Raw genomic sequence first — 17,175 nt, 5'->3', positions numbered from 1 at the left:
TGTGGCGAAAAGGAAGACATGGTCATATATTACTGGTGTGGTGTGTACTAATTGTAAAGTTTTGACGGTTTATCTGGGATGACATGTTTGTAGGCAGCTTGGATGTATTAGTTGGGGTTGTGTAGCTAGGAAAGGGATCCTCTCAGGATCTGTTCCACCTGAGCCAACTGAGCATAAAATTCAAGCTTTTAAAATTTGATCCAACGGCTAAAGTTATTATAATTTTTAATGGGATCCCTTGTTTTTAGCTATTGGATAAAATTTTAAGAGCTCGGATTTTGTGCTAAGTTGGCTCAGGTGGAAGGGATCCGGAGAGAATCCCTTTCCGTGTAGCTTGATACAAGTCATGGATGTGGACAGACTTGATTCCACGTCATATTACAAGTGGGTATTTCATTGCTAATATAATCAGTCTTATGAGATAAAATCTCACACCAGAGTGAATTCATTCGGCATGAAACACTCAAAGTTGAAATCAAGTGGTTAAGTTAGGAACATCGCCACCACTAACATTACATCTAGTGGTATTCCTCAACAATCCGCCTCACTTGCAAATGAAAAGTTTCAAGTTCGACTACCACAATTAGCAAGTTGGATACTAAATGGTATCACATGAAAGGGTCAATGTTGGGACTCAGTCTCAGCAAGTTAAGCTTTACTTTGAACCGATTATTTCCTCGAAATAATCAAATTTATTGGTAACAAATGAAACATGGAAATTAAGCAATTTACAAGGTGAATTGTTCACAAGAATTGCTCCGTTACATCGACACAAAGTAAATAAAACATGTTTCTCCAACAAAACAAAGAGGGCAGCCTCAAGTATCACACACCAAATGAAAAAATAAGGGCATAAACCAATATATCAAGCCAGACTATTTTCCTTCTCCTTTTTCCTATCATTTTCGTCGATATCATTACTATATAAAAGGTTTAAGACACAATCCCAACTAGAGTCGGAGTATACGGCATACATTGTTAAACAATGTGTGCATTCACACCAAAATATTAGTTATTTTTTCATTACAGAGAAACGAATATATAACGTCCCCTATATAAGAGTAATGATAGCACCAAGTTTCATCACTTGCACGAACAACTACCGCCTGAGGCTCTCCACAATGTAGTCTGCATAAAGGTTCCTGTCACGTTGAAACAAAGAGATTGAGAGATGTATAACTAAACAAGGCAAATCAACATTAGACCGAGGATGAGTTATGTTATGCATAAGCAGTCGCTTCAGTTAATTGATGTTTAAATGAACGAACACTGGTTGATGTCAAAAGAGATTTAGACACAGGAATAAGATTCAAATCAATGTTCTTTAGAAAACCAGAAATGACCAAAACTCTAATGATTCAAAACTTTCCCGACTTATTTTTCATTCCAAGGCATAACTTGTATCCCTATGCTAATTCCTAACATCTACGTCTTTGTATGACTATCAATCGTTAATTTACAGACACAGAGGTAATCATATAGTCTGGGCGTGCATGAGTGTGACGGTCAAAGAGCATTGACACTTACATGGAATGCTGGATTGCGTCAAAGGCAGTAGATGCAGGGAGAAAGTCGTCAACTGCAACTTCTTTGTTCTCATTTTTCTTGTAGTCCTCAAAGAAGCGCCGGATTTCAGCCAAACGGTGAGGTGGGAGCTCCTTGATGTCATTGTAGTGTCGGTACTCAGGATCATCAGCACAAACAGCAATGATCTTGTCATCTTTCTCACCCTAGATTAATAAAAAGTTAGAATTTTGTAACAAATTTAAGATGACAACCCTTTATGTCTTCATATATACCTGGTCAATCATAGGCATCAGGCCAATAGCTTTGGCACGAAGAAAGCATCCAGGAACAACTGGCTCCTGTGAGAATTTTCAGTGTCAAAATAGATCAGATTGAGGTTCCACTTACAAACATCAGCTTTAAAATAAACCAAATGGATTTGGAAGCTGTGTAAAGCTACTTACAAATGTAACGCAACATTTTCAAAAATACGATTCCTTACAAATATGGCAAATTAAGCCCAAAATTTTTTATATGATTATTATTTAATGAGACATGCATATGATTGATCGTGTCATACCAAATGATAGGACATGGGTGGTACATGCCCAACAGGCTGATGTCATATTCAGGTTAGCATGCTATAAACCATGTTTCATTGCTTGATATTCACAAAATAAAGTTTCAAAATGGCTTGCTATACAAAAACGAAGCATAAAATACCTGCATAATAATCAAGACATCCAAGGGGTCATTGTCCTCACAAAGAGTACGGGGGATGAAACCATAGTTATGGGGGTAGACAACAGATGAGTACAGTATGCGGTCAACCTGAACGTACAAACACCCTTCAGCAATCATACTTAAATGAATAAAGGTACCAGGAAGATTAGCTTGCCTTAGATATTTACCTTGATGAGTCCAGTTTTTTTGTCAAGCTCATATTTCACTTTGCTTCCTTTTGGAATTTCGATAACCTGGATTTTTAGTCATGTTTCCACAAGAACTATGGTCAGGTAGGTTGACATACATATCGCAATACGTAATTAAACACTCTTTCTGAATAAGAGCTATAATTGTCGTGAACATTACAATTATAAATAAAAACTTAGTATTCAGAGAAAATTCTGTTAACAGTAATGTTATAGTGCAAACTATATTCAGGAGCACACTGTTAAATATGACATTTATATTAATGAATGCCACGAGATTCTGAAGTAGGTCGACTCCATTCACATTTAAGAAGACTTCATAAGTTACTTATTCCAATTGTATAGTTGCTTAGTGCAATATATAATGAATATTTATTCAAATTTTCAAATTACGCACGGAAAATGAAAACTTTGAGCAAGCACAGAAGAAAGTTAACAACAATTTTCTGGAGCAGATTATTTAAATATGGGAATCACATACGAAGACTGTCTAGATTCTGGATAGTTGGTCAATTCTAAGATAACTTCTTTATGTGTAACTTTTTTCAACTGTGAAGTCATTTGGTGCAATATTTGTCGCTATAAGTTCAACCTAAGTACTGAGAATGCAAAATTTGAGCGAACACTGCAGAAGATAAATCATCAAAAAAAATTAAAGTATCAATAATTCAATATACATACACAGTTGAAAATCTTAGGAGCTCCAGGTCCTGCATTGAAATGAAAATAAAAGTAAAGTGGTTAGACATAGGCTATAATAACAATTATAGAAAGCTAGCACGATGAACAATGGCTGCTGGAGATATTGCATACCGATTTCAAGGTCATGCCATGGGTGGGCGGCGATAGACCTCCTGGTCATGGATGAAAGTATCCTCTCATTTAGAGGTGGATGTGAGGAATGATCATGATGATAGGTGACATGGGGTTCAATAGCATTTTGTGGAGGCTGAACTTTTTGAACAGTCTCAATCGGTGGAGCCATATCTACAGGACATATACACCACATGAAGTCAGCAAAATCCAAACTACATTGACACTTAACGTATCAAACTTATGATGCTGAGGAGGACCCTCGAAAGGTCACACATGATCGATGTAAGCTTTATCACTTAAATAACAAAAAAGCAAACATATCAAACTTATGATGCTGAGGAAGACCCTCGAAAATGACAACACTTGAAAATCTAAAATAATTAAGACAAATCAAACTCTTTTCCTTCGAACTTCAATGTCGAGATCACATGAAACTAATGCCACATTTTACATTTTAAAGGTTTGAAGCTATCAGATCCAATCATCCAAATTACAACATGCACTAAGTAAAAGAATTACTTTCTCACACCAAATCGAAAAAAGCCAAATACCTTCTCACACCAATTCGAAAGATACCAATAGCTCCAAAATTTTGTAAAAGCTTTTCTCTCTTCAGTTGGCTAAAATATAAAAGTTCAAATCCAAAAATAGCCTCTTTTCTCTTCAGTTCCAGAGGCTAAAAAATCCAATTAATTAAATCCAAAAATAGCCTCGCAAAATATACTGTGAAAACGTTTTAAGAAACGCGTCAGCAAAGCGTTTATTTCAAAGTAAAATCCGAGCAAAAGAAACGGAAAGGAAATCTTTTTTACCTAAATCTAGATCTGCCAAACAGTAACTCTAACTTTACTCAAAAAATTAGGAAAAATAGCAAGTAATCCAGAAACCAGAGAACCTGAACAATTTCAGAGCGGTAACAAAGAGCACTGCTAGCTATGAACAACTAGAAAGATTATGAACAACTTGAAAGCTTAATCTCAGAAATTAAGATAAATTCAGCACAATAATTAACTTTTAATGGCATTAACAGTAATTAAAGCAAAAGCAAACACGTACGAGCAGCAAGTAGCGAAAAGGAAAAATCAGATCTACAAACAGAACAAAAACGAGACAAAAATCAGCTTGAATGCACAGTAAAGTTGACCAAAACGACGGATTCGGCCTCGGAAAACCGAAAACAACAAAACCAGATCCACAAACACAACAAAAACGACGATAAAATCAGCTAAAACGCACAGTAAAGTTGACCAAAACGACGCCAAAACAGCGAGAAATGCAGCGTAAATTGAACGCAACGACGGTTACGGAGTCGGGAAAGCGAGGCGAGAACGTACCGGCGGAGGATCGGAGCTGCGAATCGGTCGGCGGATTGAAGCGGAAGCTTCAAGGGGAAGAGAGCGCAGATCTCAAAAATTGAAAGAGAGAAAGGAGGACGAGTGAATGGGGCGCTCAAGTAGAGGAGGAAAGGAATAAGCAGCTGTAAGTCTACGTGTTCCCGCTCTCTTTGTGCCTTCCCTTTTAAAGGGAAAAAAAATGAAAAATTTAAGTGAAAATTTCCCAAGCTTTGGTGCTTGCGGAATCCGGATATTCTGGCCGACGGAAACTAACGTGTTTCCGGCTGGCATAGAACTGCTACGTGGCGGGCGGTGATTGGAAGAATATCGGGACCCACCGTCGGACAGAGACGGTGTTCCTAACGGTCGTGAGGTGCATTCTTTTTGGTTCGCTGCGATATCGTGAATCGGACGGTGAGTAGTCTCCCACTGAAACAAAACGTATGTTGCTTTTCATGTGGGTTGGGATGGTGTGACTGACGGAGCAAGGTATTTCTCGTGTGGCTTTTTGTGGCAACAAATTGTGTGTTGCCATGTCATCGGATGGACAATTCTAGTAGCAATGGAATGGTGGGAGAGGGGATATTCTAGGTATGATATTCACGTCTTCAAGTTCAATGGATAGAAGAATTATAAACATTCAAAGTATAAGTAGCATAAATGATTCTGATTATTTTTTCCAAACATGATGTTGAAAAGTGGCCTAAAAATAAAAAGTTTTGATGATCAAATAACATTAAAATTTTGAAAAAAGAAACAAGATGATAGAAAGAGAAGGTCTAAGTAAGAAAATTGTTAACATCACTCATACAATATCGTTTAGATAAGAAAAGACTTTTTAGCCAAAATAGTCTTTAAAATTGGCATAACTCATCATTTTAGCCTTTGAGATTTGAAATTGATAAAAATGGTGTCTGAGGTTGTCTGCCATTAATTATTTTGGTCACTTAGCCAAAAAATCTTCATTAAATAAGAATAAAATGATAAAAATATCTTTAGTTTTTGTCAAATCATTTTGGCTCATTATTTATTAAATTGAGGGTATTTTGATTCTTTTGGCCCTTATTTAACCAAATTTTTACTAAAATGATTTACTAAAATGATTGATGTATATTTTTATATACTAAATAGCATGACAAGTGATTGTAAAGTTGTAACCATGAGTAAAAATGTAGTTCAAATTCTCATTTGACGAGAATTAAATCAAAGACTTTTCAATTATGAGTAAAGAAAAATATCAATAGATCGTAATACTAACAACAATATTTCATATTAGTATGCAGTAAAACACCGAAAGTCATTTGTGAAAGAAGCGACGTCGAAGCAAGGAGAGCCGTCCAGGGAGCATCGTTTCCTAAATCTTAGGCATGTGGGCGGGGTGCGTAAGAGATGAAGTGGGAATGCCTATCCATCCGAAGACTTTTGATTTTACAAATACCTACCAGTCTTCTTTCGGTAACTTTTCAGATATTTTTATTAGGGAGTATTTTTATTCATCGTGTGGTGTATGATCATCATTCTGTTTATCATCATTAGATGAATTTAAATTTCGAGATTCGCGTAATGAATATGAACAAATCTCAAAATTCAAATTCATCTAACGGTAATAGATAAGTTGGTGAGTCTACAGCATGATGAGCAAAAATACTCTTTTTATTACCACTGTTTCGTGGAACAGTCAAAATTACATTAAATATTGGGTCCAGGCAGCACACAAATTGGTGGAATTTAGGCGCAGGAGATTCGGACTCTATTTAAATTGACTTGCTGGCGAATGGTTCAAGAAGTTGATCTTAGAAAGATTAAACACGCAGACCGTGTCAATCTTGAGGACTTCTTCTGTTCTTCATGGCCAGCCATTACGTACGTTCCCACTTGTTCAATTTTTTTGGGTCGTCCGCGCCACGTCCTATTATTCGCTGTCGTTCGAGAATAACTTGTCTATAAATTTCATACACTATCATCGTAGTGTCTCCATTCTAAGTGTTTTTATTTGGTTTTGTATTATCCATGAACAACTTAGTATTTATAACATAGAAACACTTTGTTAACTTTTATTTGAAGTAAGCTTTCATATTCTGAATCGAACTTATTTCCTCCGAAATACTGTTTAACTTCAACAAATGTCCGATCTCAAAAAATCGACATTTGCGCATTTTTATAACCTCATAATTTATTTTTTTTCACTTATTTAAACTAGGTCAGTTCAAACTGACTACTTTGAACTTTAAAAGAATTAGAATTACCTTAATGCCTCACATCTAGCTAAGGAGTTTGCTTGTTAGGTAAACAGAACGCAAAATATTTTGTAAGAAAACAATATAAACCATCTAATAGAGTTTTAGATGGTCACTTAATATTACGGTCTAGTGGTATTCCTCTTCACTATAAGTGAAAGGTTTTAGGTTCGATTATCGCCAAAGACGAATTTGAACTACATTATTGCTAGCCCATTGCGAGGCTAAGCACACCCCCTCTCCAAGTTATTGATGAGTTTATATTTATATACAATACGTGATAGAACCTCAATACTCTCCTATTTCTAATTAGAACGTATGACAACATCACATGCCTTATGTCAAGATGACACTTTCATTGATGAAATTCCATGATACATATATAGCATTAGACTTACTTGAAAATGAACTTACTAAACTTTTGCCATGTTGGTGACAATGATTTATATGGAACAATTTTACCGTCACAGTTGTTTCTCTACATGACAATACATCATTGGATCTAAATGAAACGAATATTGTGGATTTGTTTCATGTAAATTGTTTTTAGTATTGAGGAATATTTATGCAATTACAAACGGGTGGTGCTACACACACACACACATCTCATTTTTGGTCATCTGACCAAATAAATTTAAGAGAATCAAATGACAAAAATTAACAGGAGATATGTGAAAGGTAAAGATGTGTTTGGATATCACCAACCTCACAAATTTGTTTAAAATATTCCTTGCAAAACTTAACTTGAACAGGCCCTGGTTTTGCGTATTATCGTCCTATGCAGCAATACACAAACAAAGGGATGGCAATTTGGGTAAGGAATCTTAACTTGCAAACTTCCACTTTGATTTTTCCTTATCTAGTAAAGAATCCATAGTTCGAAATTTCTACGCAATGCACTTTAAATGCTTTTAAATATGCTGAGCAATTTGATTATCTTTTTTCTTCCTTCGTTTGGTAAATGAGCAAACTTGAAATTTGCTAGGATGTTTCTCCTTTGGTGACTATTGCACTAAGAATCTTGTGTTTACAAATGTTACATCAATCGTGACACTAAGAATCTTGTTTTGCAGATGTTACATCAATTGCAATCATTCAAAAAGGAAGTGGCATAAATACGTAATTGTCACGTAATTTGAGACGTCCAAGAGAAGAATTCTAATTTTAATTCTAATTCTAATTTTAGTGGTCCAATAGTGCATGAGTACGAGTGAATCTAGAATGTTGCATCGTTTGACAGGGATGATTGACTTGGATTAATTTAATATATTGAAGTTATTTTGAAAGAAAAAATAGATTGCAACTTTCTTATTTTGTCAAAGTTAAAATTACGCATGAAGAAAAATTGTCTCTTCTAATCCTACCACTTTTTTAGTGATTAGAAGGGATATTTTACCTCATAACTATCCTTCAACTTTGACAAAATAAGAAAGTTGACATTCGTTTCTTCCATCAAATGCCCTCAATATAATGAATGTTCATATTCAAGTTAATTTTCTCTAACAAACGAGGTTTTAATGTATTGACAACGTAGGTGCATCTAAACCGTGATGTATATTTTGATGCTCACTTGGATCAACGGTCATAAAAAGTGCTACTATGGCTACTCGCATGTAATATTTTTTCACTAGCCTTTTAGGCTAAATTTGCTAATGATCGTCATCACAGGAGTTTAATTCCTAATCTTTGTATCATAGGGGGTCATCATTAGTGTATCCTATAACCACGGGGATGATATATCCCATACGGCCTAAAAATAAACTTCCAAGTGGAATTGCCATAAGATAAATTGGTTTTTTTAGTACAATGATATATTCAACACTAAGGGGAGGGGGAGTTCGGCTAAGCCACACAATGTGCACCTAATTTGGTATTGAATTCACCATCTACAAGATTCGAACTTAAGATTTCTCACTTACAAGTGAATAGGAATATCATCAGACCGTAGTACTGAGCAGCAAGATAGATTGCTTTTAGATATTTAACATTAAGGTATTGACACGTGGCACCCCATCATTTTGAAAATGTAAGTATCAAATTTTTATGATTGTTACTAGTATTACGGTTTAGTGATATTCCTCTTCACTTGTAAGTGAAAGCCTTTAGATTCGATTATTGTCAAAGGGAAATTTTTTAATCATATTATTGATAACCCATTGTGAGGATAATATTGTTTGTTAAATAAAAAAATTATTAATATTATGATCTACGGCTACTCTTTCTTTATTTGTAGGTGCATCGGACGTCCTAACCTCTTTTACAGTCTCTTAAAACGAGATTCGGGGTTGTCTTCTTTGCTCAACGTCCAAGTAAAAATAAGGCGCGTATGTGTCTAGTCTAGCCTAACAAAACTAACCCTGATTAGCTATGTAGTTAAGAACTGCAATCGCTTATGCTTGTATGCTCGATCGAAGACATGAGAGAATTCCTTGCTCAGCTAGGCACGATTAGATTACATTTTAATAGAAAATTGGTCAAATTCATTCACATAAATGACTAGTTTGATATTAATGTACGCTTGGCCCATGGTGCAACGTCCAAATCGCTTTCCGTTCAAAATCATCACTTTCCAATATTCGTACATTTGAAGAATAGATATATATATATATATAGCTGGTTATTTTTTTTTAGTACAACGATATATTTTACACTAAGAAGGAGGGAGAGTTTGGCTAAGCTACACATGGGCAACCTAATTTGGTATCGAATTTGTCATCCACAAGATTCGACCTAAGACCTCTAACTTACAAATGAAGAAGAATACCACCAGACTGTAGTACTGAATAACAGCTGGCCAATTTATTAATATTGTTATTTAAATAAGAGATGGAAGGTCTGCAGAAGTCTTGCAATACAGTGCAAGCCTATCTGAGCTTGAATTTTGGGCTGTTTTTAAATTATTAGTTAGTTGGCATGTATTATATGTTTAATATTTGATTTAGATTTGAAATCTTCTACGAATGTGTAATGCGTGTTTCTGCTACTCTCTTGGTTGGTAGGAGGCATACATGGGAACTAGTTCTTTGGACAAAAAAAATAAAAAAAAGAAATACAACTTAAAATTGAAGTTTTGTTAAATAAACTAGGAAATAAGAGGGAATAGAAAAAGACGAGAGAAAATGGAGGAGAAATCAGCGAATTTTTCTGCAAAGCACAAATAGTACAAAATAATATCTAGGATTCAAAATAAACTAGGGCTAGTTGATAGTACTAGCCTCAAGCGCATGCCAAAGATAATTTTTGAATCACGGCGTGCTACAAATCATATTATTACTAGTTCATTATGAGGCTAAGCCCACCCCCTCCTTAGTTTAGATAATATCGTTTGTTTAAAAAAAAAATCATTTGACAACTAATTAAATCACATTATTATCTGTGTGCGAAATACTTTTTTTATAACTGGAACTACGCCAAATCATGGCGTGCTACAAATCATATTTTTGCTAGTTCATTGTAAGACTAAGTCCCTAAGCACATGCAAAAGACATTTTTTGAATCACAGCATGCTACGAATCATATTATTGCTAGCTTATTGTGAGGCTAAACCCATCCCCCCTCCTCCTTAGTTTAGATAATATCGTTTGTTTAAAAAAATCATTTGACATCTAATTAAATCACATTATTATGAGCGTAGAAATACTTTTTTTATAACTGGTATTACGCATCTTAAGATGTTTTGAACGTGTTTAAAAATAGAAAAAATAATGATTAATAAACAACTTATTGAATCACATTATTGCTAACCAATTGTGAGATCTAATTAAAAAATAAATAAATAAACTGCACAAAAAAAATTAATTATAAAAAACACTATTTATATGACGAAAATACCCTGCATTATTTGATGCATTATTTTGGGCTACTTTTGAATTTTTTTTGTTTGAGGGCATTTTTGGTGAAGCCCGTGACCCCAAATGGGGCTATTAGCTTTTTATACTAATAGATATTTCAAGAGTATGTTGCAACAATATAATTTTGGTTGGAACTAACAAAATTACTCAATGAGGCTATTTGTATCAAAATTATCTAGAACACAATGTATTGGTATCGAGTACATATTTTGAACTTTAGGCTCTTCATTTGAAATCTTTAATATAAACATTATCGAGATTACATAGTAGGGCCTTATTATGAAGCAATGCAAATACAATACTTACCAACAATGAATGAATATATGTTAGTAACATAAATACAGCTTTGAATCAAAACATAACGACATATATGTGCCAGCCAAATAACGAGTTACACGACTCGCTTTCACGAGTCACAACATGTGAGAGAGAACTTGAGCTCGACTCCTCTCTCACATGTCGCAAGCTCCACCTCTTGCCTCCCCCGAATCTCACTGATCTCACTTTAGCTCTCTTGATCCCTTTGCTTCCTCTCTATCTCCGATATCTTTGGTGGAATGGATTGCTGCTTTCCGTTAATGTGGTTGAATAGAATTCCCCCATATTTTATCAGATAGGCTGTCTTTGTATTTGCTTATTCGTTTTTCGTTTATCCTTAGTTAAACAGTGGCATCTGAAAGTCAACTTAGGGAGATGGATGGTGTAAGAGATGAGACTGCAAATAGAATTTGGGCACCAACTCACTGATTGATGAGCATGAGCATATAGAGGATTCACATATTTCTTGAGATCCCCTTCGTTATTTCATTAAAAATTGTACCATGAGAAATTGATGTTTCTGAGAAAAGAAATTCACTTTAGTGGGTGTTGAGTAGGCTTTTAAATAATTACTTTAAAAAATGAAAAATGAAAAGTGAAAGTTACATAACAAGTTTTTACTTTTTACTTTTTTTTTTTAAATTAAAAATTAAAATTAGTTACCAAACAAGTTTTTAGTTTTCAAAAAAAAAAAATGACTACTAAAAGTAGTTACCTAACAAGTTTTCAGTTTTTTTTTGCAAGTGGCCCTTTATGTGTTGAACTCTTGCATGACGGCGTGGGTTCGAACGCTGTTGGTGGCTAATATAATATAATCTAACAAAATCTATCATTTGACAAAAAAAAAAATTCAGTTTTTTTCTTTTTTGAAAACTAAAAACCAAAAGTAGTTACTAAAACAAGTTTACAGTTAAAAAAAAATGAAATGATTATCAAATAGACCCTAATAAAAAATTGTGTTAATAACATATTAAAAATAAACTTTGAAAAAAGAGAGAACAGAGAGAGATAAGAGAGAAAGTAAAGGAGAAATCAGCATATCTTTCCTTCTCGTCAAAATGCTTATTTATTGACTTATGGCATACACAAAAATGTGCTAAAAATTATTAAGATATTACACATGAACCTCAATTGGACAAATGCATAATCAATAATATTTATAACAAGTTGATGATTATTATGGCAAGTCAATTATATTGTAAGGCTTTAGCCCACTTTCCCACCATCTCAGTGTAGATATTATTATTTGTTAAAAAAAAAAAAAAAAAACTTAAAATTGAAGAGTATCTGGTCCAAAATCAAAGGGCCCGCCCACCTAATAAAATCATTTTTGTTAAAGGCCGATGCACTTCAGTGAAAAAGAAGATGATGAACCCAATTACTTGAAAGGCCCAAACTATGAGCCTTTAAACCCTAAACTAAAGGCCCTCAAATTTGGATTAGGAAGCACGTTTGAACAAAATTTGGTGGGTATTCGATAGGAGTTTTGATAAAAATAGCTTTTTTAAAGGCCAATTTGTTAGTTATTTTTATATAAATGGAATTTTAATAAAAATAGCTTTTTTAAACTTTTTATTAACAAAAAAAAAATTATTTACTAACTTTATTTAATAAAGAAGACTTAAATTTTAATAAAAAAACTTAAAATTTAGAATTAAAAAACAAAAGTTTAACACAATTAAAAAAAAAAAAAAACCAAAAATTGACACGCGGAACCCGCACTTCACATCACACATACACACTTCCCTCACTCCCTCCCTCCCCTATTTTCACATATTTCCATTAAATTTCTCTCCTCTCATCTCACCTATCCACATCAACTTTTTTTCTTCTTCTATCTAGTCTCTCATTTTACCTCTCTCCACTCTTTCATATCACTCTACTCTTACAACCTCACTCCTAGGGGTAGGCACGGTTCAGTTTGGTGTGGTTTTAAGTAAAACCAAAACCAAAACCGCACATTTTTTGCGGGTTGGTTTGGTGCGCTTTTAAGGCTAAAACCAAATTGAAACCAAACCATTTTGTTCGGTTCGGTTTGGTTTTAAACGGTTTTGGTATGGTTTCATTATTTGAAAAAGGTATTATGGTTACCTAGTTGTATCTCATTTCATTTCCCTTTGATATACACTTCAATTCTCTTCTACGGTAGAACTTTTCTTCTGTAGTTTACTTGAAATTTCTGCACAAACAAGAGTAACCATGTTTAGAAAATCTTTCACAATAACAAATAGTTGAAATGGTGTAGCTTCTTTGTCTCTCGAAGCTCCTGCTTGGTAATGCTCGGTTGTTTTCCTCACAAGCTCTATAACCCTAGTTTGCTCTTCTCTCACCACCGTGAGCTCCGCCTCACATTCCTCCAAAAACCCCTTCATTTCTCTTGCAAACCCTCATTTCTCGGCATTGCCACTCTCTGCCAAAAGCTTCTTGATTTTGCTGACACGGTTGTTTAGAGCAGAGCACATGTGGATGAAGCTGTCATACTATATGGTTGTTGCTTTCTTCACATTGGATAGTTCAATGCTCAATCCTTCTAACTTTGACAACCCTTGGATTAAGTACTCTTTTCTTCGCTCTTCAGTGGTTAGATTTATCCAAATTCAGTGTACTAGTTAGGCTTCTTTGACTAGTGTTTCTTCCACAGCTGCGGTTTTGATTTATCACGAAACCTTTCCCCTCGGATGAAGCTAAATGTATGGACTCAATGAAATAATCAATTAGAATTTAACATTTAATAAATTTATGCGGTTTCGATTTCGGTTCAGTTTTAGATGGTCGGAACCGAAACCAAACCGTTTTTCCTTCATTTGGTTCGGTTTCAAACCGAAACCGTTTTGAAACTGCAAAACCAAACCGTTCGGTGTTGTTCAATTTGGTTCGTGTTTCAGTTTCGGTTTTCAGGTTCAAGTGTCCACCCCGACTCACTCCATGAACAATAAATTTTTTATTTTTTTATTGTTTGTTTATTTGACCATCGTTTCATAATTTTTTTTAAACAAACAAACTAATAATATTACAAGACCGAAACTGAAGAAAATTTTCATTTTTCAGTTTTATAAACAATGCTTATTTTAATTTCGAAATAGTGATTTTATCTTTAGTTTGGACAAATTTTTAAGTTTGTCTTATGTGATACGTGTGGATGCAAATTTCTTCCTCCTTGATCTTGGACAAAATTGCACCTGCAAAACAAATAACACGTTAGATCACGGCCAAGAGCCTCACGCGCCCACGAAGAATGGGGGGGGGGGGCTTTGGGCGAAGAACCTCTGATGCCAAAGTTAGAATTTAGAGAGAAAAGTGTTTGAGAGTTTTGGAGAATTTTAGTAAGAGTGAAGACCTAACTTTTTAGAGAAAATGGGGTTCAACATATAGAGCATGGCCGGTCCCTTTTGGAGAAAAGGTGGCCGGCCCTTTGGGGTATTTTTGGTGTGTAATGGGTGATAATTTGTGTAATGGGTGATTAATTGGTATAATGGGTGATTTAATTGGTGATTAATGGATTAATTAGGAAATAAACCCATTAATGAACCAATTAACCTAATTTTTATGGAATGTTTTGATGGTTATGGAATGATTACTTTGTAGAGAATATAGAATGAGCAATGATGAAATAATTTTGAATTTGTTACCTTCTTTGGGCACTTTTGACTTGGTTGAGGGATGATTGCCCGCTGCTCGCGCATAGGAATCCTAGTATGCCTCAAGGGTATTTTTGTCCTCCTTTATCCAAAAATCCATGTGTCGCCTTGTGATTATTTTTGGCTCCACAAATGCCCCCACACCTATTGGGCTTCTCGCAGGAAAGGGCAGCAGGTGTATAGATCTTCTTGCTTTAGGAAACTTAAGATTGCTTCCTATTTTGATGTAGATTCCCTCTTTAATAGGAAATTAGATCCTTCTAAGAAAGGGAAATAAATTTCACTCAAAGCCTATTTAAGTCCACCTTAAGTGGGTTATTAAATCAATTTTGAAGAGCAATTTATTCTACCCTACAAGAAAGAGAGAGCTTAGAGGATATTTGTTCCCCCTCCTCTAGCAATCTTCTACATCTTGCCCGTGCAAATGACCATTTTTCGTTGCTTTCTTCGTCTTCTCTGTGCCGCACTGATGTAAAAAAAAATTAATTTTTCTTGTCTTCTTCTTGGATAGTGCTGTCGTGGGGCAGCCGTCGGGGTGGTGCGGCATGTCGACTGGCAGGGGCCAGGAGTCGGCTCGGAATGGGCCAAGGAGGTAGTGTGGCAGGGGCCATTGCTTGTGTTGCTCGGCTTGATTGAAGTCAAGGATTGGCTCAGCATGGGCTGAGGAAATGGTGTGGCATGGGTTACAGTTTGGGTTGCCTGTCGGAAATAAGGAAACTACTTGAGTTTGATTTCTCAACTGCTATAGATGGAGCAGTCAAGGATAAAACTGCCAAAATCAGAGCTGCTGAAGATGAAATGTTAGATGAGCGAATTGTTAAGTGCAAAAATGGCTACTGCCCCTGACCATTTTTCTTCCTACTTGATCTTCAAGTGTTCGATCATTTGAGCCATGTGGCTTTCTCGCACCGAAGAGCTTACCCAAATAGGTGTTGAGGAATTAGTTTACCCTCTCGCACTAAAGAGCAATTAGTTTATCCTCTTGCACTGGAGAGCAATTAGTTTATCCTCTCGCACTTAAGAGCAGACCCATATGGGTGTCGGGGAATTTGTTTACTTTCTCGCACTGGAGAACAATTAGTTTATCCTCTCGCATTGGAGAGCAGACCTATATGGGTGTCGGGGAATTGGTTTACCCTCTCGCACTAGAGAGCTGGAATTGGTTTACCTTTTCGCACTAGAGAGCAATTAGTTTATCCTCTCGCACTGGAGAGCAAACCCATATGGATGTCGGGGAATTGGTTTACCCTCTCGCACTGGAGAGCAATTAGTTTATCCTCTCGCACTGAAGAGCAAACCCTTTTGGGTGTCGGGGAATTGGTTTACCCTCTCGCACTGGAGAGCAATTAGTTTATCTTCTCGCACTGGAGAGCAGACCCTTTTAGGTGTCGGGGAATTGGTTTACTTTCTCACACTGGAGAGCAATTAGTTTATCTTCTCACACTGGAGAGCATACCCTTTTGGGTGTTGGGGAATTAGTTTACCCTCTTGCACTGGAGAGCAATTAGTTTATCCTCTCACACTAGAGAGCATACCCTTTTGGGTGTCGAGGAATTGGTTTACCCTCTCGCACTAGAGAGCATGGAAATCATTGTCGTGAGTGCAGCTGAGGAAAGCTGGACTGTTGGGACAACCGATATAATCTTTAGCCTATCCCCGGTTCTTGGTAGTTGGGCTTAGTATGTCCTTTTGATACTCGTCTGCCCCTAGCGTGCCATTAGGCTGAGCTGCTACATTTGTCGGAACATAAGTAATCTTTATATCCAGCAATCTATATGGGGTAGTCCCGTCTGCTCGATCTTGTCATTGAAAGATAACTCGCTCATGTTGGTCATATCTTATCGGAGTGCCTTGTCAATAGCTTCGTTGTGCAGGAAATTGCACAATCGCTCGGTCATGAGTCTTCCTACTTCTTCTTGAATTTGCCTTTGTTGGGAGTGGCAGAGCTCTCGGCTGCCCAAGTCTTGACTTGATGGTCTAGGCTGCTCTTTTACGTGCTCGGCTCGTCTATGCCGCAGCAGCGGTGTATGTGGTGGATTCTTAGCAGACGAGGGATTTTGCAGGTTGCTGGTTGAACTTGAGCCGGATTGAATGACTGCTTCTCTCCGCCTGTCATGCTGCCAACCCCAATGTGATATAGAGGATGCTTTTTGCGGGCCTAGCCACGAATGAACACTTCGCTTAGAAGGCTACTCATGTTGATTATTGGAGTGTGGCCCCAATCGTGAGTGTATGCTCATTTGTGGGCCTAGTCGAGAGTGCACGCTCCTTCACACGCTAAAACGGGAGTATACGATATCTCGAGGGCCAATCGGGAGTGTACTCTGCCCAAACGCTCGATTCGTCACAGGTCGAGTGTCTGCTTGTCGAGACGCTGCTAGAGAGGTTTTTCGTCTACCCTTGTCCTTTTTTGGGACACCTCGTTTGGAACACATTGCATCTTCGTGCACTGCAAGAGCTGGTTCACCAAGGTCGTCTGCTGTGCTAGGGCGCTCGTCAACTCTATGACTTGTCGAGACAAGTGTTGTTCGCCATTTGGATTG

General features: G+C 36.4%; 1 protein-coding gene across 1 annotated transcript; it reads right to left on the bottom strand.

The window, feature by feature from the left end:
- Window positions 1-715: 715 nt before the first annotated feature.
- LOC137722349 (soluble inorganic pyrophosphatase 4-like) lies at window positions 716-4,730 on the bottom strand. Its single transcript, XM_068461330.1, has 8 exons — window positions 4,589-4,730; window positions 3,252-3,425; window positions 3,120-3,148; window positions 2,418-2,483; window positions 2,230-2,337; window positions 1,800-1,865; window positions 1,528-1,730; window positions 716-1,142 (listed from the first exon to the last, which is right to left on the bottom strand). Exons 2-8 carry the CDS (start codon window positions 3,421-3,423, stop codon window positions 1,100-1,102), a joined length of 687 nt encoding a protein of 228 aa, XP_068317431.1. The 5' UTR covers window positions 3,424-3,425; window positions 4,589-4,730; the 3' UTR covers window positions 716-1,099.
- Window positions 4,731-17,175: the final 12,445 nt, after the last annotated feature.

This window comes from Pyrus communis, chromosome 17 (genome assembly GCF_963583255.1).
Source record: "Pyrus communis chromosome 17, drPyrComm1.1, whole genome shotgun sequence".
Classification (NCBI taxonomy): Eukaryota; Viridiplantae; Streptophyta; class Magnoliopsida; order Rosales; family Rosaceae; genus Pyrus; species Pyrus communis.
This window is presented reverse-complemented; position numbering and strand designations above follow the sequence as displayed.